We start from the raw sequence: 25015 nt of genomic DNA on the forward strand, positions 1-25015 counted from the left end.
GCAACTACACTAACAGAAACATGTGTGTGTGTGTGACTGTGTGTTACGTTGCTATGTTTCCATACCAAACAGATTAAGTGTACTGTATATGACAGTGAATCCAAGGTGTGTGTGTGTGTGTGTGTGTGTGTGTGTGTGTGTGTGTGTGTGTGTGTGTGTGTGTGTGTGTGTGTGTGTGTGTGTGTGTGTGTGTGTGTGTGTGTGTGTGTGTGTGTGTGTGTGTGTGTGTGTGTGTGTGTGTGTGTGTGTGTGTGTGTGTGTGTGTGTGTGTGTGTGTGTGTGGAGGTGAGGTGAGGTGAGGTGAGGTGAGGTGAGGTGAGGTGAGGTGAGGTGAGGTGAGGTGAGGTGAGGTGAGGTGAGGTGAGGTGAGGTGAGGTGAGGTGAGGTGAGGTGAGGTGACAGGTGTCAGGTGTCAGGTGTCAGTACTGGGATCCTTAGCTAACAAAGGCTGTCCCTGAATAGGCCTGTGACTTGGGTATGGAGCGGTGGGGATGATGGCGGTTAGCTCTGGTCTGATGGGGTTTGGACTGGTTTTGCTTAAGTGTCACAGATCCTTTTGTTTCCCTACTTAAATTGTGTGTGACTTCAGGGGGAGGATTACAATATGGACCCTTTTCACAGCGGCCATTTTTGACAGGTCGTCACAACTGAAGTTAATAACGTTAATTTGGGGTGTTTCGTTTATAGGTATCACTGTGTGCCAGCACGAAGCTATCCACGCTGGCACACAGTACCGCCTGAATAAAACACACCCACAATTAATGTTATTACCTTTTAGTTTTGTTTATCCATTAAAATGGCTGCTGTGACGAGGATCTATTTATTTGTGACCACCGGTCCTCTTTTCATTAAAGTAAATAATGTCACTTTTCCATTGCATAGAACCGACTCAACTCTACTCGCCTTTTTCGGTTTTCCATTAGGCAAAAGTACCTGGTTATTTTTTTGGTACTGTATCAGCTCCACTCCGTCAAGGTTCCATGCAAGCTATAAGGCTATACCAAAATGTGACGTGAAAACACTTCAGTACTACTGTCTGATTTGCCAGAGAGAATCATCCCTAGCGTGATTTTGCGTTATTACGTCGGGACAGGCTTTTAAACAAGATGTTATTGCGAAATGAATGGCCTTTTTCTCGCCTAAAATGTTTACAGCAACAGTTTTTTTGTTGACCTGTACAGGTGAAATAGAGACAATTTCCATACAGCATGAGCCTTAGCATAAGCATTTTAGATTTCTTTGGCTATAGAAAATGGCAGATCTACAAGCTCATATCGCAGCACTAGGTGTCGCACTATGAGCTTGTAGATCTGCTATTTTTGAATAGCCAAATAAAGCCAAGCTAGCCAAGCTAGGGTTACTGAGGGAGTGCGAGAATCAGATCTAACACAGCATGGTCTGGTTTAGTCCCGGTAGGCCCGGTATACCAAACTAATCTACCGCTCATATAAGAGGCAAGCCTCCCTTGTACCAGGAGAGATTGCACTCGTGATCTCATGATGTCCAAGTTTGAGCGTCAGTTGATGTTTTATTCACTGTTTATGTCACTGTTATTATCATTTATCATGATAAAAAACGCTCACAATAATCGTATCGTGGAGATTATAATTTATCGTGAAATTCGTCATACACTAGGATGAATCAGCTTTTGTTGAGCTGCAAATTCAGTACCACTTAAATCCTCTACACTTGCTAAAACAGACCTGTTAAGAGCGCATTTGGTGCGCTCTTGTTATTTCACTCTACACAAAAAATAGCAGATCTACAAGCTCACAACGCGTTGTTACGCCGCTTGTAGATCTTTGGCTATCTTTCCCGAATGTTCCCCCCAGAATCCTGGCTTTCAAGTGGTTAACAAAAGTGGCATTTTAAGTTTTTAGCATATTTTAGATAAGTTCCGGATTGCAGCTTTTAAATGAATGGACACAGGATTTTAATTGGAAGATCTGTGTATGTGGTTCTGGAGGTCTATACATGATGATGAGATTAATGAACATGGAGAGTGAACTGTTTGATGAATGACAGAAAAGGAATTTGAAAGGTCTGGGCATGCAGCGTCTATTGACAACTGACACACAGTTATTTAATACAGCTTTTTTTCTGTTAAAATATAGTCAAACACATACAGGACCCAACACAAATCAATGTCCTGTTTACCATTGATTATTGTATTGTTGACAGTCCCAGCTTCTATGTCTTCAACGTTTTTCAGGCCAAGGACCCCTTAGCTGAGAGAGAAATTAAGCAGGGACCACCCACCCACTATATATTGTATAAAATTGTTTTGCAGATTAAACTTTTTCATAGCTTCCTAAACTGTCATCAGTGTTTGTTTATCTTTTATTTTATTTTATTACCTTTTCTATGAAAGTGTTGGATTCATGTTAATGTGTATTTTCAGACATTTAACCACTTAAACCCTCAATACTTGACCGTTAGCTCTGTACTTTGTCTTCTCTTTTTTTCCCTCTACTCCAAACCTCTTTGCAGAAAATAGCCGATCTACAGTTGTGCGCTTGTAGATCTGCTACTTTCGGCTAATGTTGCCCTCAGAATAGGGATGCTAGGGTTCCCCCCCTGTTGTAATGCTGAGGAAGAAGAAGAAAAAGAGGAAGAAGGGGGCCGGGGATGAAGAGGAGGAGAGCAGCACAGAGTCCGGGGCGGAGTCGGACGGGGGAGGGGCCAAGCATCAGTCCAGGTGAGATGTAAACCTCAGGTCACAGCAGGCTTTCCTCCGTGATGGTATTTATTCTACAACTAAAAAGGGAAAATAATGTGTGTTGCGGTTGTCGTCGCATTGATTTTGTTCCCCACATGATGCAAATCGATGAGCTTTGTCCCGATACTCACGCCACGAGTTTGAATAAAAGATGGACATACCAAATGATTATTATACCAAACGATTATTATACCAAAAGAAATGAAACGATTATACCAGTGGTGTGTGTTCTAGATTTGCTTCGGAGGGCATACTATAATTGTTCCCTCCACGGCACGTGCACGCGCGCGTAGTCGCCGAATGAAATAACCACTCTATTGTTAAGTAGTTAATGTGTGCATTACTTCAAAACTCCCAACGGCCAGTGGTCATTATCACCTCAAGACAATAGTCATAAGCTTTCACCTCAGAGACGCCACGTTATATTATCACATGAAAAAGGCTATTTGAACTTGAATTCTTGCTGCCCCCAGCCCCTCCTCCTGTGTATCAGATACGCCTTCTCTGGCGTTTTTTGGATGGCTACGCTTGGCTACGAAAATGTTCTGCAGGTCACACTACGTATATAGCGGAACACGATAGAACGCTCCACTGGGATTATACCAAACTAAACACATTAAAAACGCGTGCTTGGTTCGGGTCATGAGATGACGTAAAGTTATTTCCGCTACAGACCGGATCAGAAAAGCCAACATGGTATTGATCCCAGGCTTGGTGAGATGTGGCTGGGCCAATGGGCCATATGACTTTAAATCAACATCACGGTTATTTCAAACGTTTCCCTCGATTACGATTAATGAACGATTATTTTATAAAAAATGTGAAAATAGCCCAAAATCTACAAGCTTGTAGATCAGCTATTTTCAACGCCACCATTTTACAACAAAGTACTGTACTTTGGTGCTTAATCAGACTCATCGATTTTGTCAAATTGTCCCTAACACTCACTTTTTAATGATTATAGTTATGCATAACTTATAACAAGGTTCATGAAGTGTTGGTCAGTGCTCATAATATATTATAAGCTCAGCTGAACAGCACATTATAACAGTCATAATTAGTCAATTAAAAAACGTCTTGTATAAAGACACTTTATGCTTTTAATTAGGGATTTTAATTTTAATTTCCAAATATTCATGGCAGTCTTCAAATTTGATTTTCATATTTTTTTTTTTAAATATATTTTTGGGGCTTTTCTGCCTTTATTTATAGTGTATAGTGGAGATGGACAGGAACCAGGGAGGGAGAGATGGGGAGAGTCTTGAACCCGCGATGCACTCTCAGGCTACTTTAGAACCTAGGTGCCTGGTTTGCCAAGCCCCGGTTTGGGCCTGATTTTCATGTTTGATAATCCATTTAATGTGTATCATTTATTTATTTATTGTTTTATGAATGTTTCAGTTACAATCAAAATCTAGGCTAATACTTACCTAGTGTTCAGTAAATTGACATTACACTGCTGGATGTTTGATATTACATATAAACGTTAGTGTAGAAGAGGCTGCAGGAAGAGCAGCTGCATGTCTCTCACTCTCTCTCTCACTCACACACACACACACACACACACACACACACACACACACACACACACACACACACACACACACACACACACACACACACACACACACACACACACACACAGACGCACACGCCCACGCACACGCCCACGCACACGCACCACACACCGGTGCCCACACCACAACATGCAGTTGCCCCACCTCCTTTATGCTTTTCTCCCCAGTCTTTCTCCGTTCTCAACTTGAACAAATTCATTCATGTATCACTGAGAGTTTGAACATACGGCAAGATCACACGATTTTGCATCCCTCAGACATAGCACAGCATTACATAAAAAAACAAAAAAACAATATAAGCTGCGCAACGTGAAATATCCAACCGTGCATTACTAGTTCACTGCGGGTTGGCGTCCTGTTGAATGACAACCGTGCATGTGAAACCATGGTGCTACTGTAGGTTATAAGAAAGCAACAGCTATTTGGATTTCCCCCAAACACGTCTATGAATATGTCTGTTTTTATTCACCAGCGGCAGGGTTTTGGTGGTTTGAGAACGTACCTCATAATCAGGAAGTAACCAGTTTGAACACACAGTCACACACACACACACACACACACACACACACACACACACACACACACACACACACACACACACACACACACACACACAATGCCCGCTCAGTGTTTTTGATTAGTAAGTCGACTCTAATGTTGTTTCACTGTTATAGCACAAGATGGATTACAATAGAAATATATTACAAAAACGTGTCCCTTAGAAAAGGCCACACTTCCTAAAGCCACAGTGGTGTTCATCTTCCTTTCTTTCTTGATAGAATCATGGCGCACTTTGAGGCTGCAAGTTTTTTATTTCTTTCTGTACAGTGCCATATTTGATAAGTGCAGAATGTATAGCGAATATCTCGCTTGTAACCTAAAGTTTTATGATGAGGCTAGATGTTTCTCAGAGTGACGTGTCAAACCCGACTGATAGCTTGTGGTTTCCTTTGCTTTACAGTGTGGCCGTGCCAGGGCAAGTGAATGAGGAACAAGGTAAGGAGGCCTTCACTGTATCTCTCTCTCTCTCTCTCTCTCTCTCTCTCTCTCTCTCTCTCTCTCTCTCTCTCTCTCTCTCTCTCTCTCTCTCTCTCTCTCTCTCTCTCTCTCTCTCTCTCTCTCTCTCTCTCTCTCTCTCTCTCTCTCTCTCTCTCTCTCTCTCTCTCTCTCTCTCTCTCTCTCTCTCTCTCTCTCTCTCTCTCTCTCTCTCTCTCTCTCTCTCTCTCTCTCTCTCTCTCTCTCTCTCTCTCTCTCTCTCTCTCTCTCTCTCTCTCTCTCTCTCTCTCTCTCTCTCTCTCCTTCTATGCTCTTCTCTCTTTCTCTTTCATTTGACTTAATGTCTTTATTTCTAGCTAGCATACAGTGTACTGGAAGTGTCAGGAAGGCAGGGGAATCAACAAAAGTAATGTGGCTCAGGACAAGCACAGTGTGTATTGAGGTTATACTGCAGCTTCTGAACAACAATATTTACACTGCAGAAGTAAGGGAAGTCAGCACACTGTGTCTCAGCCCCCAGTAGAACATTTCTTAGAAAAAGTGTGACGTTTCAACCCATGCAGGTCTTTCATCAGGTCAGATAAACAGTGAAACAGTGTGCGGACTTCCCTTCCTTTTCCAGAAATAGGAAGCACCGATAAAGAGGAAGAAAGACTTAGTGACAGAACAGAAGCACACGTGCGTCAACAAAAATAAACCCTACAAATCCTCTGTACTGGGAATTGGTTTGTGGTCGTGCAGTGGGCTCAGGCATAAGAGTTACACCTTCCAAGTTCACTGAAAAATGTGTTCATCTGCCAAGGCTTTGAAAAAACAACAAAGTGAAAATAAAAGGCTGTTTTTTTTTTCTCCCCCAGATCAAGATGACAAGTCCAAGCGACACAAGGGGCACTCCTCGGCAAAGAAGAAGAAAAAGAAGAGGAGGAAAGACGCGGAGAAGAGCTCGTCGGACTCTGACTCCGAGTCGGGGTCGAAACACAAAGAGGGAGGCTCGTCAGCGCGGCACCGAGAGGCCCTGCCTGACATCATCCCTAAACAGGTACAAAATAAATGAGAATCACATGTGACCAGGCTGTGACATAAGTCATCATGACGTCAGTCGTCTATGACACTGTTACCCAGTGGGTCCCCATGTTTGGGGCACGGACACATTTTTATGGGTTGCGAGTAAATATCCCCTTTCCTTCGTTTCCTACATGAAAAAAAAAGTATATTCCAAAAGATTTAAAAAAGTTGAAACCAAAAAATGAAATAAACGAAAACTATGTATAGACCTGAAAACAGGCAGGAAGTCATTGGTTAGTGACAGTAACAACCTGCCGTTGTGTACAACAGAATTAAGCAGTACTCGCTACGCTTTAACAAGACAGGGAACAGAGAGTTCAAGAGTGTGTTGTGGGTAGGGTATTTATAGGGTCAAAACAGGTTAGTTTTCTGACAGGATAGTGTGTCAGCCACATGACTGAAGCATTATTGGTTTGATTGCAGGAGATGACCTGTGTTGCATGTCCTTACCCCTCTAACCCTAACCCTCTACTGTCTGAACAAAGCAAACAACAACAACAACAACAACAACAACAACAACAACAACAACAATAATAATGATTTAACCCATTAAAACAGGGAAAGCATCTGTGTTTTAGCCATATTCTATACTTTGGTTATTCAAAAATCAAATATATATATAATTTTGGGGATCCTTGACATGAAAAAGTTTGAGAAGGTTTTTCAGAAAACTGTAGCCCTATATTATATGAGAGTAATGGACATGTTGTCATTGTTGCTGAACAGGACGGCTCCAAGAAGGGAGGACGAGGTGGCGAGAGGGACGGCCTGGCGAGGCCACCGCTCTCGTTCCCGCTCGCGGTCCCATTCCCGCTTGGTGAGGAGAGGCCCCCGGTCGCGGTCGTGGTGCCGCAGGTCCAGGACTCGCTCCCATTCCAGGTCGCGGCACCCCAGGCGGTCCCGAACTGCGTCCAGATCCAGATCCAGGTGCGAGAAACCACCGTGAAACCAAAGGCTGAATTCACTTTCTTCCCGATAACGATTCCAATACCCATAACTTGCGTATCGGTCAATACAGAGTACCAGTGTGTATTGATATGATACCAGTGTTGAATAGAAAAAAAATCTAGGACAGTGGTCTCAAAGTGGGGTCCAGGGACTCTCAGGGTTTCTCGAGGGGGTTCTAAATGGAGCCTTACGGGTCTGTAATCTGAGAGTGTACAAATGTTATGAGAGTTATATGGTGGTCCTTGAAATTAAGTAGATTGAGAACCACGGATCTAGGAAGGAATAAATAAAAAGTCCATTAATAATTGGTAATTCAATATGTATTACACAGAACATCAAGCAAAGGAAACACAATTGTAAAATTACACATATTAGGATGCATATAACAAAATAAGTAAAAATGTATAGATACAGTTACAGTGCAGAAGAGAGAAGGAAAAAAAACATATAGGCCTACACAACAGACAGAACAGGTCTTCAGACAAGATCTAATCTGTACAGCTGTTGTTGTCACGACAAGCAGTAAATACTCTTCTTACTGTATATCTCTCACCCAATTCTTACATAATTTGGAGAGAGAGTTCATTTAAATGTTCATATATTGTGGAGTGTCGCTTGGGGCCCGAGCTATCTGGCGTCTCCACCAAGGCGAGCAGAGGGCTGAGGAGAGGTTCCAGCACCAGAGACAGTGCAGAGCACTTGGGCAAGTAGTGGAAGGAAGGTATGTGCCTGTTTTCATCCTCAATCAGCTTGATATGATGACACCTCAGGTCTGATTGCCAGAGTGGTGACAGCCTGGTCTGATCAGCCCAACCCTATAAATGTTTGCTGAACCTCTCCTCAGATGAAACTCACTCCCTTGGTGAATGGACGCAGGCTCGGGCGGTAAGCTAAAACACACTCCAACATGTGTCCTTATATGGCTTGTTAAGACTGAATTAAGACTAATTATGGTTTCTACTCTCTTCCTAGGCACCATAGGGCACTTCATGCATGGACTAGGAACTGTTAATGAAATACCCCAATCCGGGAGGAATTTGTGTTATAGTTTTCCCCTACCTGCCTTTGAGACAGTTTTTAAGTTGCTTGATTCAATATTTAGATATTAGATATACATTTAATCAGACACGCCCCCTTCCTATACAAACCCATTGTAGCTTCAAACTCCATTTTTAACATGTTAGATTCATCAAAAACACTCATCCTTGGTTCACCCGTCTCCTACCGCCCCCCTAATACGTGAGGGGGACGTGTTTTTTTTTCAATTACTTTTTTCATTTATTTTTAATATTTTTTTTGGAAAATGAAAAAAACGTACCTGGAGGGTCCCTGGAACAAAACATTTTGAGAAGGGGGTCCGGGGCCAAATACATATCTCGGGGTATGGCATCCAGTAATAAGTTGTTAGCCCAAGCCTGTGTAGGGAGTTTCCCCATTTTAATGGAGCGATGACATGTGTGGCAGATCCAAGTGTTGTTTTGCTTGATTGCAGTTGGGTCTTTGTCCAGGTGACTTACAGTATCTATTGTTGCTGTGTACTTTGCAGGTTTTAACTTTACCACTGTTTCTCTGTAGAGCATTCGTTCATAGGAGAAACAGACATAATTAGGTCCACTTTCTCACATCTTGTTTAAGAATGCGGCACCAGCTTCATCAACTTGAACGTCTTCTAGTTCTTTAAGTGATCTGTAGCGTCTCCTCTTACTGGTGTAATGTGCTCGTTGATGTTGTCTTTCATCTATTGAATAGTGTGACCAGTGCCTTCTTTTCCTTTCGATGTTCTTTACAGACTCTTGTACTTTTTCTTCCGGAGAATGTAGCAATCTTTGCAGTGTCATGTTGTCAGCATTTGTGGCTCGTCTTCGTTTTTTGTCATTTAGGGATTCAAGTGCTCTTTGTCTCTGTTTCTTAGCTTTGGCCTTCTGCTGTCGGCATTGCGCCTTTGCTTCTTCATGAGGTTTCAGACGATGTTTTCCTGCTTCTTCAGTTTGCGTAATGACAGTTAGTTGCATTGTGTGATCACAGCTGTGATCTCTGTTTGTACTGGAAAGTACTGTTCCTATTGATCCTGTCTAAGCTATTGATTACCTCACTTCGAAAAACATAAATGGTTTTTCGATGTGACAAACATGTTCAATCAGCCAAGCTAACATGTCCAATGTTAGCTCACAAACATGTCCAATGTTAGCTTGGCTGATGGCACTGATGTCACTTTGAAACATGTAAACAATGTTTCAAAGTGACACACCTATTTATAGGGCTCTATTTCGTCATGCGTCTCGCTAGCCAATCAAAGCACACCCTTTCAACATATTGTCACGTGTCACGTGATGCTTGACCAATGTTAGCTTGGCTAGGGGGGGGGGGACACACAGCAGGACGGGAACGAAAACATACTCTCCACCATGCCTTCGGCCTGGCGGAGACAATTATTATTTTTCTAAATCCTAACAGTATGTTGCTATATTGACACTTTTGCAAAGTCAGCCAATCACGTTACAGCTAGTAGTGATGATACACTAGCTGTAATGTGATTGGCTGACTTTGCAAAAGTAAACTTAAGATGTTGTTAATGTATAATGTATTGATCATACAGACCATGTTATTAACACAATAATGTCTTTATCCTGTACATAAGATGGCGTTTAAAATCCCCAAGAGGAAGAAGCAGTGGGCGGAGCCGGACAGCGTTGCGATGCAGTATCCACTGTCCCGCCTCCAGCACTCCACGCCTGTCGCCGCGGTAACCGTCTTAAAATCACCTCGTTCTGATTATTATAATTATAATCATGAATTATTGTATTACGTTTTTATTCAATGTATTAATTCAATATCATGTTATATCTCATCTTCATATGATTGGTCCAATTGAACCAATTATATGAAGATTAAGTAAAAAATGGGTGAAGTGCTCCTTTACGTGGTTAACGTAGCACAGCAGATAATTATCATTTTAATTCATTATAATAATTGATTGAGTGTTTGTCTGTTTGTTTGTTGAAACCAGAATGGCTGGGGCGTGGCTAACAGAGCCAGGGGCGTGGCTAACAGAGCCAGGGGCGAGGCTAACAGAGCCATGGGCGTGGCTAACAGAGCCAGGGGCGTGGCTAACAGAGCCATGGGCGTGGCTAACAGAGCCATGGGCGTGGCTAACAGAGCCAGGGGCGTGGCTAACAGAGCCATGGGCGTGGCTAATGGAGCCAGGGGCGTGGCTAATGGAGCTGGGACAAACAGGGTGCATGCTGGGAATGGACTGACGACCTCCAGGGATGCCGCACAACGGTACGTAACCGTGACAACACTGCACACTGCCTGTCTGCCTGTCTGCCTGTCTGCCTGTCTGCCTGTCTGCCTGTCTGTCTGTCTGTCTGCCTGCCTGCCTGCCTGGCTGCCTGCCTGTCTGTCTGTCTGTCTGTCTGTCTGCCTGTCTGCCTGCCTGCCTGTCTGCCTGCCTGTCTGTCTGTCTGTCTGTCTGTCTGTCTGTCTGTCTGTCTGTCTGCTATGTATGTTCTGTGAGCCTGCCCTGCTCGAGTAGCAGGAGCGAGCGGCAGTCAACTGCCTGCAGCGAGGAGGTGCGTTGAGGTCCGGGGCAGAGCCACAGACAGCAGACCGGTCTGTCTTTGATCCAAATATATTATTTAACTATGTTTTAACGGTAATTACCGCGACAATTTTACATAAATGTTAACAGAACACAGTAGTACAGGGAAATTATTAGATGTTAATGTTTTAATTATATTTATTTATTTTCAAGGCATTATTTTCACTGGCCCCACCGGGCAAGTGCTTGGTGCGTTCTGCTGGCCCCTGAGCTAGTATTACTATATGTGTTTTCAAGATTATTATTCCTTTCCTTCTACAGGATGTCTTCATTTAAAAAGAAGTCCACATCATCAGTCTCTAAGACTGAATCTTCTATAAAGGTAAACCACTCAAATGTTTTGGCTAACAGGAATGTCATTACTCCTCAGAACAATTCAGTAACAAAATCTCCCTTGACATTTCCAATCAAGCCCCAACCAAGTCATCATGCCAAAATCAGCAGCTTCATCACTGTTAATCCAAAAAGCAAGTTGGATTCCGTCAGTCCAGCACTTAATTGTCCTCCAGCCAGAAAGTCCTCTCTACCACTGTCTGTCAATAAAGTGCCGTCTACTTCCACTACATCTGAAGTCCGGCATTTGTATGCCGATGGATTCCCAGTGGCTGAATGGGATCATATTCTCGATGACTTCGAAACACCAATCAAAACACCGGTCAAAGGGAGAAGTGCTTTACAGAGTCCAGACGTTTCTGTGAAGAAAGACTCTGACAAGCCTGCTGACAAAGAGAAGAGTATGCCTATGGCCAAGCGTGCTGACAAAGGAAAGAGTGTACCTACGATCAAGCCTGCTGACAATTGGACAGGTATCTGTTGTAGCTAACTTAACATTTGTTTCTTGTTTGTGTGTTTTAACATCATATAACATTATGTTGGCATCTTCCCCCATGTGTTTCTCAGTGGACAGTCCTGAAGTGTCCTCCAAGAAAACCATGCCATTCAAGCAATCTTCGATCATCTCCGTGGACTACAACAGCAGTGTGTCTGAGGACTCTGACTGTATTATTATCGGTGTCCAAACCCCTGGCTAGGGGTTCTACCCTTCTTGTTTAACTTCTTACTGAAAAAGGCTGTATCTCAGCTCCTAAGCACTTTGGCAGTTTGGCTCTGACACTCAGAGCCAAACTGCCAGAAATAAGTCAGGCACTGAATGAGTTAAAAGAATACTGAATCCTAACAGTTTTTTGAAGAAAAAAAAAAAGAAAGAAAAAAAATGTTTTCAAGATTTTTCAAAAATGTGCTCCTTAAATGGTTGGGAAAGGCGTTCCACAGGGCGCGGTGCCGGTAAACCTTGGCTCTCCTGACCTGTATTGTGTCTGTCCGTCTGTCCGTCCCTCTCTCCCCTCCAGAGATCAGCTCCATCAAACAGGCCAGGGAGGAGCAGGTGGTGGAGGCACGCCGGAAGGCCATGCCAGTGGTGGGAGACATGAAGCCCCTGGCCGAGGCCCTGCCGGAGCTGTCCCAGCTCCTCACGCCCTCCTCCTCCTCCACCTCCTCCTCCTCCACCTCCTCCTCCTCCTCCTCCTCCTCCTCCTCCTCCTCCTCCTCCTCCTCCTCCTCCTCCTCACAGCGCCGCAACAACAGGGAGAATAAAGTGTAAGTCTGGCGTGTGTTTTTTTTACAACCGTTTTTGAACGCACATACAGTACTGTGTAATTTTAGATTTATTTGGTCTGTTCAAAAATGGGAGATCTACAAGCTCATAGTGCTTTTTTTGAGGAAAATAAATCATGAAAATCTGTTCAAAATATTTGAGTACACTGTTAACTCAAATCTTTGCTTCGGTGGGGGTCCCTGGAACAAAATATTTTGAGATGGGGGTCCGTGGCTAAATACATATCATTTTGGGAGACATGAAAAAGTTTGAGAACCACTGATATTATAGCAACATACTTCTTTTTTTTAAACTGTGTTAACTTTAAAAAATATATATATAAATATTCAAAGAGTTGCCCATGATTTAAAAAAAAACAATCAGCAGATCTACAAGCTCGTAGCGTGGCACGGAGTAGCTTGGTATTTTCATGTGAACGACCCCCAAAATAATATGTATTCATTTGGGGGCCTAACCCACGGATCCCAACCCTATTTAGCTATAATATCGTCTCTGTCGGGTGGAAACCTCATGTGTCCAAAACTGTTATCTTTTCAGGATTCTAATTCAAAAATAACAAAAGTAGCAGATCTACAAGCTCGAAACGCGCCACTTCGCACAGCGTTTCGAGCTTGTAGATCTGCTACTTTTGATGCTTTTTTTGTCACGCTTTAGTACAGGGCGTTAATTTACAAAAAAACAAACGTTTAGAATATGGAGATTAGAGATTTCTGGCCGGTATCAACAATATGTTTCATTTTAGTTTAGTTTTTACAGTAGTTTGTTTTGAATATTTCTTTTCTAATTCAGTTAGTTTTCATTCGTTTTTAGAGTTGATTTGCCAGTTTGTATTTGTTTTTATTTTTGAAAATTCTAATAGTTTTAGCTTTTATTAGTTTTAGTGTTCTTTTTAGTTTGCTTTATACTTGAGTTATTTGTCAGGTGCAGGATTGAAAAGATGGCATTTAAAAATGTCTTCAGTTACAGATGAACCACCAACCGCATCCACAAACAACTGTTATGAATAAATAAACGAACACTAAGGGCATTTTGTCTATAATTTCAGTTAGTTTTGTAAACACACATTACAGTTCTGCTGGCCCTGGCGGTTTAAAAAGTACATCCGGGCCACCGGGCCATTTATAATGTCGACCCCTGAGCTAGTATTACTATATGTGTTTTCAAGATTATTATTCCTTTCCTTCTACAGGATGTCTTCATTTAAAAAGAAGTCCACATCATCAGTCTCTAAGACTGAATCTTCTATAAAGGTAAACCACTCAAATGTTTTGGCTAACAGGAATGTCAATACTCCTCAGAACAATTCAGTAACAAAATCTCCCTTGACATTTCCAATCAAGCCCCAACCAAGTCATCATGCCAAAATCAGCAGCTTCATCACTGTTAATCCAAAAAGCAAGTTGGATTCCGTCAGTCCAGCACTTAATTGTCCTCCAGCCAGAAAGTCCTCACTGTCTGTCAATAAAGTGCCGTCTACTTCCACTACATCTGAAGTCCGGCATTTGTATGCCAATGGATTCCCAGTGGCTGAATGGGATCATATTCTCGATGACTTCGAAACACCAATCAAAACACCGGTCAAAGGGAGAAGTGCTTTACAGAGTCCAGACGTTTCTGTGAAGAAAGACTCTGACAAGCCTGCTGACAAAGAGAAGAGTATGCCTATGGCCAAGCGTGCTGACAAAGGAAAGAGTGTACCTACGATCAAGCCTGCTGACAATTGGACAGGTATCTGTTGTAGCTAACTTAACATTTGTTTCTTGTTTGTGTGTTTTAACATCATATAACATTGTTGGCATCTTCCCCCATGTGTTTCTCAGTGGACAGTCCTGAAGTGTCCTCCAAGAAAACCATGCCATTCAAGCAATCTTCGATCATCTCCGTGGACTACAACAGCAGTGTGTCTGAGGACTCTGACTGTATTATTATCGGTGTCCAAACCCCTGGCATGGCTAGGAAAGCCAGCAGTCTTGCCAAGTCCGTTTACTCTGTGGACAAGGACTGGCCATCTGTGCAGAGAACATTTAATCCCCCATCACCTTCCAGCATTCCAAGCCCATCCCGTGAGTTTTTTGAGGAGGACTCTCTTTTCTTTTTGCCTAAAAGGCTAGCGGCTGTTGGCACATCTAAAACCACCGCAGTCAATAAATCAGCACCAAACAGAGAACCAGACGATTTTGAGGAATCAGAAATTCCAGACTACTTTGATGAACCCCCAAGCTCCTCCATGTCCAAGCCTGTGGCTAAAACTGTCAGAGAAGGAGGCGTCAACAAATCCACATGGGAGAAAAAAAACTCTACACCTGCATCCTCAGCCAAGCCAGCAAAGATCAACTCCCCTGGTAAGTCTCCTTTCATTGACACATTTTGTTGGCTTTTATTTGTGTTACTTCTATTTGTATGTATTGTTAGCCGTAGTCTAATTTCAGTGTCACACATTACAGAACCCACTTTCCATAACCCGGCCCATGATCGCTTCAGAGGGTGCAACTTTCCCCACTCACCAGAGATGCTGAAGATCTTTCACAAGCGCTTTGGTCTCCATCAATTCAGATTCAATCAGCTGGAATCCATCAATGCTGCTATGTTGGGAGAGGATACATTCATCCTGATGCCCACAGGTTGGTAATTTACAGTGTACATTTAACAGAAACACAGTTGTGTACATACTGTATGAGACAGATGTAGGAAACTGCAGCTGTCACTGCGGATGATGACTTACATGGTATATTCGTTGATAAAAAAGCCTACTGTCCTTCTTTTTGTTTGCTTTTTAATTTTAATTACTATTCTCTTGCTGCAATGTCTGAGGAAGCCGAATAAAAATATGTTTTACTCTTACAGTATGTACCAGTACACAAGATGTAACAATAAAAACAATTGAACCCGTTGGTAACGTACAGTGAAGCAAGCAAACTCTGGCTTGCTTATATGTAACTTTCCTGTTCTACCCCGGAGTTTTGAACATAGATATAGAAACCTAGATACCTCATTGGCCTCTGCAGTTCATTGGAGCAACCTGTATCGCAATACCCTTGTATTGCTTCCGCCCTCAGTCGTGTGCGTCACAGAAGGGGGCGTTCAGTAGGCCTCTGATTGGCCTACCGAACGTCCCCTTCTGTGACGCACGCGACTGAGGGCGGAAGCTGGTGCGCACCCGAGATACAGACGCCTCAGAGGCGTCTACCTTTATATGTCTATGGTTTTGAACCCAGGTGCTGAAATCTTTACAACTTTTTGTCAAACCAGAAACAGGATTGTGTCAAGGGTCGTGTCCAACCTAGGCAAACACAACCACCCCAATTGTATAAGTTCTGTCAACATACTCTACCAAAGAGAGACCATATACAGTCACCCCAAATGTACAAGTTGTATTTGATTAACATACTCTTTTTGGTTTCTGACCGGTCCGGTCAGAAACCAAAAAGTGGAAGATCCAATCAGCGTCTGTCTCTCACAGCGCTTGGGACCAAACCGGTCTGCAGAAGACACATGATAATGTGAATTCACACGACTGGGATGGTTTACCAGGCTACACTACACTTAGCTGCAGCTGCATTGCTTAATTGCCTGCCATATTCCTGTACAGGAAAACAAACTACAGGGTTTCATGCCCCTTTTAATACTGTTGGGGATGGTAAAGTTCAGGTGAAACCATTATATGGATATCCCCTCCATAGCTTAGTAGTGATAATGTTCTTTATTCATTAAACATAGTGGTGGATGGTGCTATTTTCTCTTGAAGGGGCAATGATGTCAGTCTTCCACAGTACCATGGGGTCCAGGTTCTGCTGCACTGCCTGAAACACCCCCTGTATTTCAATTAATTTCTGTTTCAGTTCCCTATCCCCATGTTCAGGTAAGCCAAGGTCACAAGAATAGAGACCAAGTGACCAACAGAGCTGGATAGATTGATCAATAATATTGGAAGCTATTCCTTGCAATGCAGTATGTTATAAACATGTGTGAGATGTCTGAAGTTCTCCATCATTCTGCTCTTCATCAGGTGGGGGAAAAAGCTTGTGCTACCAGCTACCTGCCTGTCTGTCACCGGGAGTCACTGTAGTGCTCTCTCCACTCAAATCACTCATTGTAGATCAGGTCCAGAAACTCACCTCTCTGGATGTAAGCATTGTCCCTACAGCCTCCCTGTTGCATATCACTAAGACGGTTGCAATGACACGTGTGACATACTTGGTAGTGAATCAGTGCTTGTATTTTCTTTTTTCTGATGCCCTGCACCTTTTAGATCCCAGCCACAAGTCTGTCTGGTGATAAGACTGACACAGAGGCGTCGAATATTTACATGCAGTTGTCCAAGAAAGACCCCATCATTAAACTGCTCTATGTCACTCCTGAGAAGGTGAGAGATAATACAATTTGAATGTAATTGTGCTTGCTGTCAATTGAAATGTTGCATTTTAAAGCTATTTTAGAAATGGTAGTTGTTGTGACTCAACCCAGACCCGGTCCTGATGTTTATTTATTTTTTGTTCAAGGTGAGCCAAAGTAACAGGCTACTCTCTTCGCTGCAGAACCTGTTTGATCGAGGCCTTTTGGCCCGCTTTGTTATCGATGAGGCCCATTGTGTCAGCCAGGTGTGTTCCCACGCATGAAGGTGTTTGCTCACCGTTAACTTCTGGCAGAAAGCAGTTGTGAATATAAATCTGACGCGTTTTGTTTCATTCAGTGGGGCCACGACTTTCGCCCGGATTACAAGCTGCATGATCTGCGTAAGAAGTTCCCTGAAGTTCCCATCATGGCCCTAACAGCCACAGCCACTCCGCGTGTCCAGAAAGACCTCCTCTACCAGCTGCAGATTACTCGACCACAGCTGTACGTAACCTGCCACCCCACACCAGTTGTTTCATGATCCACAAAACAAAAGGCCAGACAATAATTGATATACCTCTTGTCATTTTGTTTGCAGATTTACCATGAGTTTCAACCGAACAAACCTCAGGTATTCTGTCCTGCCTAAGAAGCCCAAGAAGGTAGATGAGGACTGCATCGGCTGGATCAAGAAGCACTATCCACGTACGGGTCTCACTATAACATGACTATGTCCATTTGCTGCCCGGCCGTAGCACACAACGACAAATCTTCTGTATTCATGTCGTCCAGGGGGTAACTACCTGCCACCACCTCCGTGGAGCCTCTGGAATGGCCCTCCAGTGAACACAATTTGCCATGTTCATGGGTGGGAAGTCAGCAGGGGAGGGTACTCAGTCACTGCACTAACGATTCTTACAGGTTTTTCAGCACACCTGTTCAGTGGGGAGCGGAACTGGGTAGGATAGCGCATGTTACGCTCTCCTGGTGAAACTCCTCACTGTCAGGTGAAAAGAAGCAGCTGGCAACTCCAGGAGCATAGCAGGAGATGTGATTCTCTAGACAAACAGTAGGGGTCAGCAGGGACAGGGACTAAAACATGGGGAGGAATTGACATAATGGCTATATTGGGGAGAACATTTTAAAAATATCAAAACAGTTCATCAAAATAAATTATATATGCAATCTCTCCTCTGCACATTATAGGTGGCTCCGGCATAGTGTACTGCCTGTCCCGTAATGATTGTGATACGATGGCTGTGAGTCTACAGAGGGCAGGGATATTGGCTCTCGCCTATCATGCTGGATTGAGTGACAGTGACAGAGAACACGTGCAGACCAAGTGGATCAATCAGGATGGCTGTCAGGTGAAATTACCTCTCTTTGATGTTACAGCATCATTAAAGCTTTGAATTGTTTTCAAGTTTCATACAAATGTTATGTTGGAAATTTCATGTTGACATACACACACACACACACACACACACACACATACACAGTCACATCAAATTCAACTCAATTTGGTGATCCTTTTCTTACAGGTCATATGTGCCACCACAGCCTTCGGCATGGGCATTGACAAGCCTGACGTCCGCTATGTGATCCATGCCACTCTCCCCATGTCGGTGGAGGGCTACTACCAGGAGTCGGGGAGAGCAGGCAGAGATGGAGATATCTCTCACTGCATTCTGTTCTATGCCTACTCCGACGTTCTCCGTATTAAGAGAATCCAACGTATGTGGCTGCCAGTATTTTGGCATGCAACATTTGTTTGTAGTGTATTATTTTGGCATTCTATTTTCCACATCACCGCCTCTCAGTAAAATGCGTCACCAAACCTTTGCTCTGCAATATCCTCTGTTTATCCACAGGTGACACAAATACCCCATCAACTCATTGCACTAACCTGAACCACATGGCGCAATTCTGCGAGAACGTGATGGAGTGCCGGAGGATACAGCTGCTCGCTTACTTTGGTGAGCTCAGATTCGACCCTAATTACTGCAAGGACCATCCAGACGTCATCTGTGACAACTGTGCCAGACCTAACGTAAGAGTCCTCTCTAAATCAGTAGAATCACAGCAGATGCAAAAGTCTCCCAAGAGCTTTTTAATTTGAACCTATGTGGGAGTTAGAATGACCCATGTCTGTTTACAGAAATACGAGCTGAGAAATGTGACTGAAGACGCAAAGACGATTGTGAAGTTCGTCCAGGAGAACTGTGAGAAAGTTGGAGCGCGACTCCGCAGGACTGCTCAGCAGACCCGATTGACTCTACTCATGCTTGTGGAAATCTTCATCGGTGATACACTTATAGTACTAATATATGCATGCATGCGAACAGCAGGCATATTGCAAAATGTGCCGTTTAACGTGCTAATTTAGTTTTGGTCTTCTCTCTGACAGGGTCTAAAACCGCGAAGGTCCAGACTGGGATGTTTGGCGCCGGATCAGCGTACTCCAAGCACAACGCCGTCCGTCTCTTCACGAAGCTGGTTCTGGACACCATCCTAATGGTGGACCTCGTGGACATCCCCAACTACGGCCAGACTGTGGCTTACATCTCGGCCGGACCCCAGGCCATGAACGTCTTCTCAGGACGCATGCAGGTACTCCTCGTTCAGTCATACATAAGCTTTAAGGCTAATTTATAGTTATCGCTTGACGCACACTCTGTCAAGTGTCATTATGTACTCTGTCGAGTAATACTTCATGGCTGTTGTCCCACACTAGGTGGAATTCTGTGATACAAAGAGCGCCAGCACAATCAGGAGACACAAGGCCGAGAAGTATGGGGTCATAGACGTGAAGATGAAGAAATATGCTGAGCGGCAGCAACAAGGTGATGATAGATTCCACATACCCCCCATGAGGCTCGCTGGTTTTATGTCTATGAACAATAGATGACAGAAGTTGATTTGCATACTGTAGTGGTAAAAGCAATGTTTGTTTGAACCTTTTCTGCAGTGGAAGAGCAGAGCAGCCGTAGCACAGGCGCTATGGGGTGTATAGATATGGATGGTGTCAATGATCACGAGACCTCTACCGAATCCACCTACTTTGGCAACCAGACTGGACGAGGACAGAAGCGGAAAAAAGCCCAGCGGAGGAGAGGGTATCCAACTCCAGTTACAGATGCACTAGAGTGGTCTACAGATGCACTAGAGTGGTCTACAGATGCACTAGAGTGGTCTACAGATGCACTAGAGTGGTCTACAGATGCAGTAGAGGGGTCTACAGATGCAGTAGAGTGGTCTACAGATGCACTAGAGTTATACCACGCGCCAAAAATAGCCGATCTACAAAGCTCACAACGTGAAGTGCTTGCGGCACGAGCTTGTCGATTAGCTATTTTCGGGGAGCGACACAATGCGCAAACCAAGTAGCGTAAATCAGACATCAGTGATTCTTTCTCTTTCTCTCTCGCTCTTGCTCTCTCTCTTCATCCTTTGACCATTTGTTTCTGGTCTGCCTGCTTCCCTCCCAGGGATGCGCCAGCTCCACTTTTCATCTGCGTCACAGGTGACAAGGCTCCCACGTCCCAGGAGTCACAGCTCAACGCCATGAAGCGGCTGCAGATGGTGAAGAAGAAAGCAGCGCAGAAAAAACTGAAGAAATGAGAACAGAAACTAATTAATGAGAAGGGGATGAAGATGGGGAGAGTAGAAATAAGTCAGTGGACAGAAAGAATGGGCCAAGTTCTTTCTGATATTTAAATTCATCTTCTTTTAATTTGAAAGATTATTGTTTTTTGCCTCCTTCTTAATGACCTCCTGGGTTAAATTAAAGGTCCAATAAAATAATAGAAATTGTACACACCGCCTGATGTTTTTGAGGTATTAAAAGGGTCTTAAAAGTCCTTAAATTTACACTTCACTGTCATCTGGGGACACCCCTCCAATGTACTTATTTTGAAATTATGACCCTTACAGGTCCATTTGGTTTCATTTTACGCTCTCAAGAGTTACATTAGTGTTAAACATCTTAATTTACAAAAAGTCTACACAATTAGAGAATGTAGAAGAATTGTCATTTTGTTCAGCGTTTGCTTGTTATCTCTCTCTCTATACTATGGAACCAACATCAATACAGCATGGATGGAATTGTGGACAAAATCTTATCCAACGATGACAAAATATTCTAAGTTTTGGGTCTGAGAGTCTAAATCTAATCAAATGGTGGTCCGTGGCTCAAATGCCGAATAAATAATGGACCTTGATGTGAAAAAGGTTGAGAACCAGTGGTCTAGACTAGAGCTCAAAAAGGTTGAGATGCAGCGAACATATTATGTCCTACCCGGGCCAGCGTAGAGGGACTGAGGAAAGAAGTCGCCCTCAGTCATCTGTCCAAACAGAGGGTCCACGGCCCATTCGTTGTCCTCAAGGAAAGCCAGGACATCTGGGACACACTCTCTAAAGAGGGAGAGACACACACACACTTTAAATTTAATTTAATTGTCTAGCATTCATCTTAAACAGCATTAAAGTAAAATAATGTAACCTTACATGTTACTAAATGATAGACAGACAGACAGACAGCCAGCCAGCCAGCCAAATAATGTAACCTTACATGTTACTAAATGACAGACAGACCCACCGATCAGGGTTCCACATGTCAATGTTGGGTTTGACTTTTCTGAACTTTTCCAGACCCTTGATGACATCCCGGATGTCCTCTGGAGGGAGACACGGGTCAATGGTCAAACAGTAGATGTGTTTCTGTACAGCTGGTTATGATAATAGCACTAACTATTTAAGTTCACAACAATTAGATACCACAATTACACATAGGAAATGTATATTGTCAGTGTTTAGGATTGTGAGGAATAAATGATGTGCCTGCTATATCTAACCTTTATATTATACCATCACTTATAATACTTCTACAATACATTATGATATTTGACAGCTTATACGAGCCTAAATGTCTCCACTAGGCTTAATAGCCATTGTTTTGGTACAGCCTATCTTGTTATGGTTCAGTTGTCCTTCAAGCAGCTACAGTATAACTATGATCTGGGTGTTAATGTAATTCTGACCATGATATCATGTACATAAAGCATAATCACCACCACCTAGAATGGGCCTCAGGTCTAAGTGGCCGAACGCCATTTTTTCACCCTCGTTTACTTCCTGTTTACATTGAGTGTAATTCCGAGTTTCACCAGATGGGCGCGTCACTACCGCCCATTGGGAACTTCCGACAGAATCGGCCACAGACGGCATTAAAACACTTCTTTATTGAAATATATGTATTATTACTTTAAACTACTACCCCGTAGCGAGAGTTAACAATTGGGGCGTGGGGGTAAGCACCTTTATTTTCAATTTGTACATGTTTGGAGTGTTTACGGGGTATAGTGCTGAAAGTCCCTGTGTCCATGGGGGTGAATCCTATAACTCTCGTAGATTGAAAACGTCATAATCATAAAGGTCACCAGACATGTCGACCCAAGACAGCTCGACCAGCCGCGATTTTGAGACAGCTCGACCCAGATCGACCGGGTCTGGTTGTCTGAAGTAGTAGCTCGTGTAACCCCTAGAGGGTAGTAGAGTACAAGGTACAAGGTGACGGTGAGGGAGGTCCTGAGTATATTTATAGTATATTTAAGACTTAAGAGTAAATATTGTAAGCATGCTCCCCCAGTTGCATACTTTTTTTTAAGAAGTGTTATAGTATATTTAAGAGTACATATTGTAAGCCTGTTTTGTCCTCCTCTCCTCTAAAATCATTTGAAAGTAGCAGATCTACACTAGTTGCCATCATTAAACACAACACAAGAGGTGAAATGAATTAAAGTAACTGTTATTTTATTTGACAAAACAGGGCAGTGTGAAACAATTTCAATGATTGAAAAAAAGGTCAAAAATAGTAGTATATTACAAAAAGGCTGAGTCTGATCGAATGTGCACTATTTCAGTCATACTATCAAACTATCAAAAATAGTTATATACAAAAAAAATGGGGGAATAAAAAAGAGAAAGGAGACCAGGCTAGACCTCGCTGTCCGCTCTTGCCAGTCCGACCCCGTGTGGCATCGTGTTCACCTCAGCAACAGCTGCCAGCAGCTGGGTGATGTCCAACTCCTTCATTGCATAGGCATCCCATAGTTTCACCAGTTTGCCCTCTGTGTCCTTAGTTTTCTTTCGCTGGTAGCGTGCCACCATATAACCTTAAAGGGACATTAAGCATGTATACAAGTCTTACATCCATCAAGCTATGGGGATGGATGATGGTGCTGATGATGATGGCTGATAGCCTTAGGAATGTGATTGATGTTGTTGATGGCTCTGTGTCTCTGTGTTTCTCTGCATATATCTGCATTCTATATACAGTTTTAACTTTAAAGGGACATTAAGCATGTATACAAGTCTTACATCCATCAGTGTTTGAGGTGATGAAAAGGAAATAGGCTGAAGCTAAACATTTATGATAGCCTATCCTTCCTTAAATGTATAGCTCTCATTATTAACATTAAAAAGATATGCCAATAATAGAAATACCAGATCCTTTAGATTGATTGAAGTTTGCACAGGAAAAGGTACCAGTACAGTACATGAGTTTACTGTTACAAGGTCAACTAAAATTATATAACCAACAAAAAAAGCCTATAGTAACTGTAGTTACTAGTTACTTTCCATCAGTGTTTGAGGTGATGAAAAGGAAATAGAGTGCAAGAATAATTGTCAGACAACACAGAGCTGCTGCTAATGTGTAGACTGAACGTCACTTTATGACTGAATGACAAAATAATCATTTCCATAACACATACAAATAATATAGTGTATTCAAAGCACAGCATACAATCAATAAAGGCATTACCATTATAACTATAACTTCTTATATATCTGACTTTTATACTTCATGTGATTATTCACAAAACCCCTAGGAGAGGTCATACTCTGCTATGCTGTGACAGTACAAGCATACATGTATACAAGTCTTACATCCATCAGTGTTTGAGGTGATCAAAAGGAAATAGGCTGAAGCTAAACATTTATGATAGCCTATCCTTCCTTAAACAAGGACACGGTCATATGCTGTGTAGCATACATATTCACCTTGTAAACAAAATGTAAGTAAGATGAAATATGCAATATAAATGAAATCCCAATTATAATATTTGCATCTCATATACTACAACACTGACTGAGCTGCTGCTAATGTGTAGACTGAACGTCACTTTATGATGTTCTGTAAACGGCCTCTGGGTGGCTCCCTTTAGCTTCCATTAGCCTCCATTAGCTTTGTAACGAGTGCAACAAAAACACCAACAGTCCCACACCAATACAGTCTTGAAGCTAAAGCATTCATAGAAACTTATTATAACATGGCAACTTTGCACTTTACCTGAAAAGGGGAGAATAAAGTGAGTGCAAGAATAATTGTCAGACAACACAGATTGAGGATCGCCAGGCTGAACCAATTGATAATAGACACACTGTAAGGATTTAGAGCTGAGGTAAGGAGGTGTCTAATGGCTGTGCTTGAAAGCCTTATCACATCAAGAAGACAATAGGGCTTGAGGTAAGGAGGTGTCTATCTCAATGGCTGTGCTTGCTTGAAAGCCTTTGGGCTTGTTTCACCCTGACAGACAAATAATAATTCTTTGGTAAATCAATGTACATATTATTATTATTATTATGTCTCTCTCTCCCTCTCCCTCTCCCTCTCTCTCTCTCTCTCTCTCCTCTCGCTGTCTGTCTGTCTGTCTGTCTGTCTGTGTCTCTCTCTCTCTCTCTCTCTCTCTCTCTCGCGCGCGGTCCGGGTCGAATTTGGGTCGAGTTGTCGGGTCCAAGCGGGTCGACAGCGGGTCGACCGGTCCGGGTCGAGCTGTCTTGGGTCGACATGTCTGGTGACCATCATAAATACGTCTACGAAAGTTGTATTCTACAGCTACCACCCACCCAAACTCTTTTCTTTAAATATTTTTCTTTTGGATTACTTCTGGTTTATATGATGTTTTGGCATAGTATTGTATATCTCTCTGTCATTACATGTTTTGATGAATTGAATACACAGGACCCCAATGGAAACAAGCCATATATAGCGCTTTATTGGGTTTTAATCCTCTTAGCATACCTGTACTACTTTCTGTGATCCCCCCCCCCGCAAGTATTCAATCAATCGATTGACCTGAAGGAAAAGGGGCATTTCATTA

General features: G+C 42.9%; 1 protein-coding gene across 1 annotated transcript; it reads left to right on the plus strand.

Annotated features, from left to right (window-relative positions):
- Positions 1-2444: 2444 nt before the first annotated feature.
- On the plus strand, positions 2445-20474 carry LOC311040979 (uncharacterized protein; the record flags this gene model as incomplete). Its single annotated transcript, XM_084051417.1, has 27 exons — positions 2445-2698; positions 5258-5292; positions 6150-6331; positions 7084-7284; positions 9944-10048; positions 10313-10587; positions 11168-11228; positions 11319-11712; positions 11807-11917; positions 12256-12364; positions 13711-13771; positions 13862-14249; positions 14342-14863; positions 14966-15142; positions 16528-16646; positions 16771-16884; positions 17021-17119; positions 17212-17357; positions 17452-17558; positions 18060-18220; positions 18395-18587; positions 18725-18903; positions 19012-19156; positions 19261-19463; positions 19588-19696; positions 19822-19969; positions 20342-20474. The coding sequence occupies exons 1-27, from the start codon at positions 2586-2588 to the stop codon at positions 20472-20474; spliced, it is 4590 nt and encodes a 1529-aa protein (XP_083907543.1). The 5' UTR covers positions 2445-2585.
- Between the last annotated feature and the right edge of the window lie 4541 nt (positions 20475-25015).

This window comes from Gymnoscopelus microlampas (assembly GCF_963454915.1).
Source record: "Gymnoscopelus microlampas genome assembly, chromosome: 24".
Lineage (NCBI taxonomy): Eukaryota > Metazoa > Chordata > Actinopteri > Myctophiformes > Myctophidae > Gymnoscopelus > Gymnoscopelus microlampas.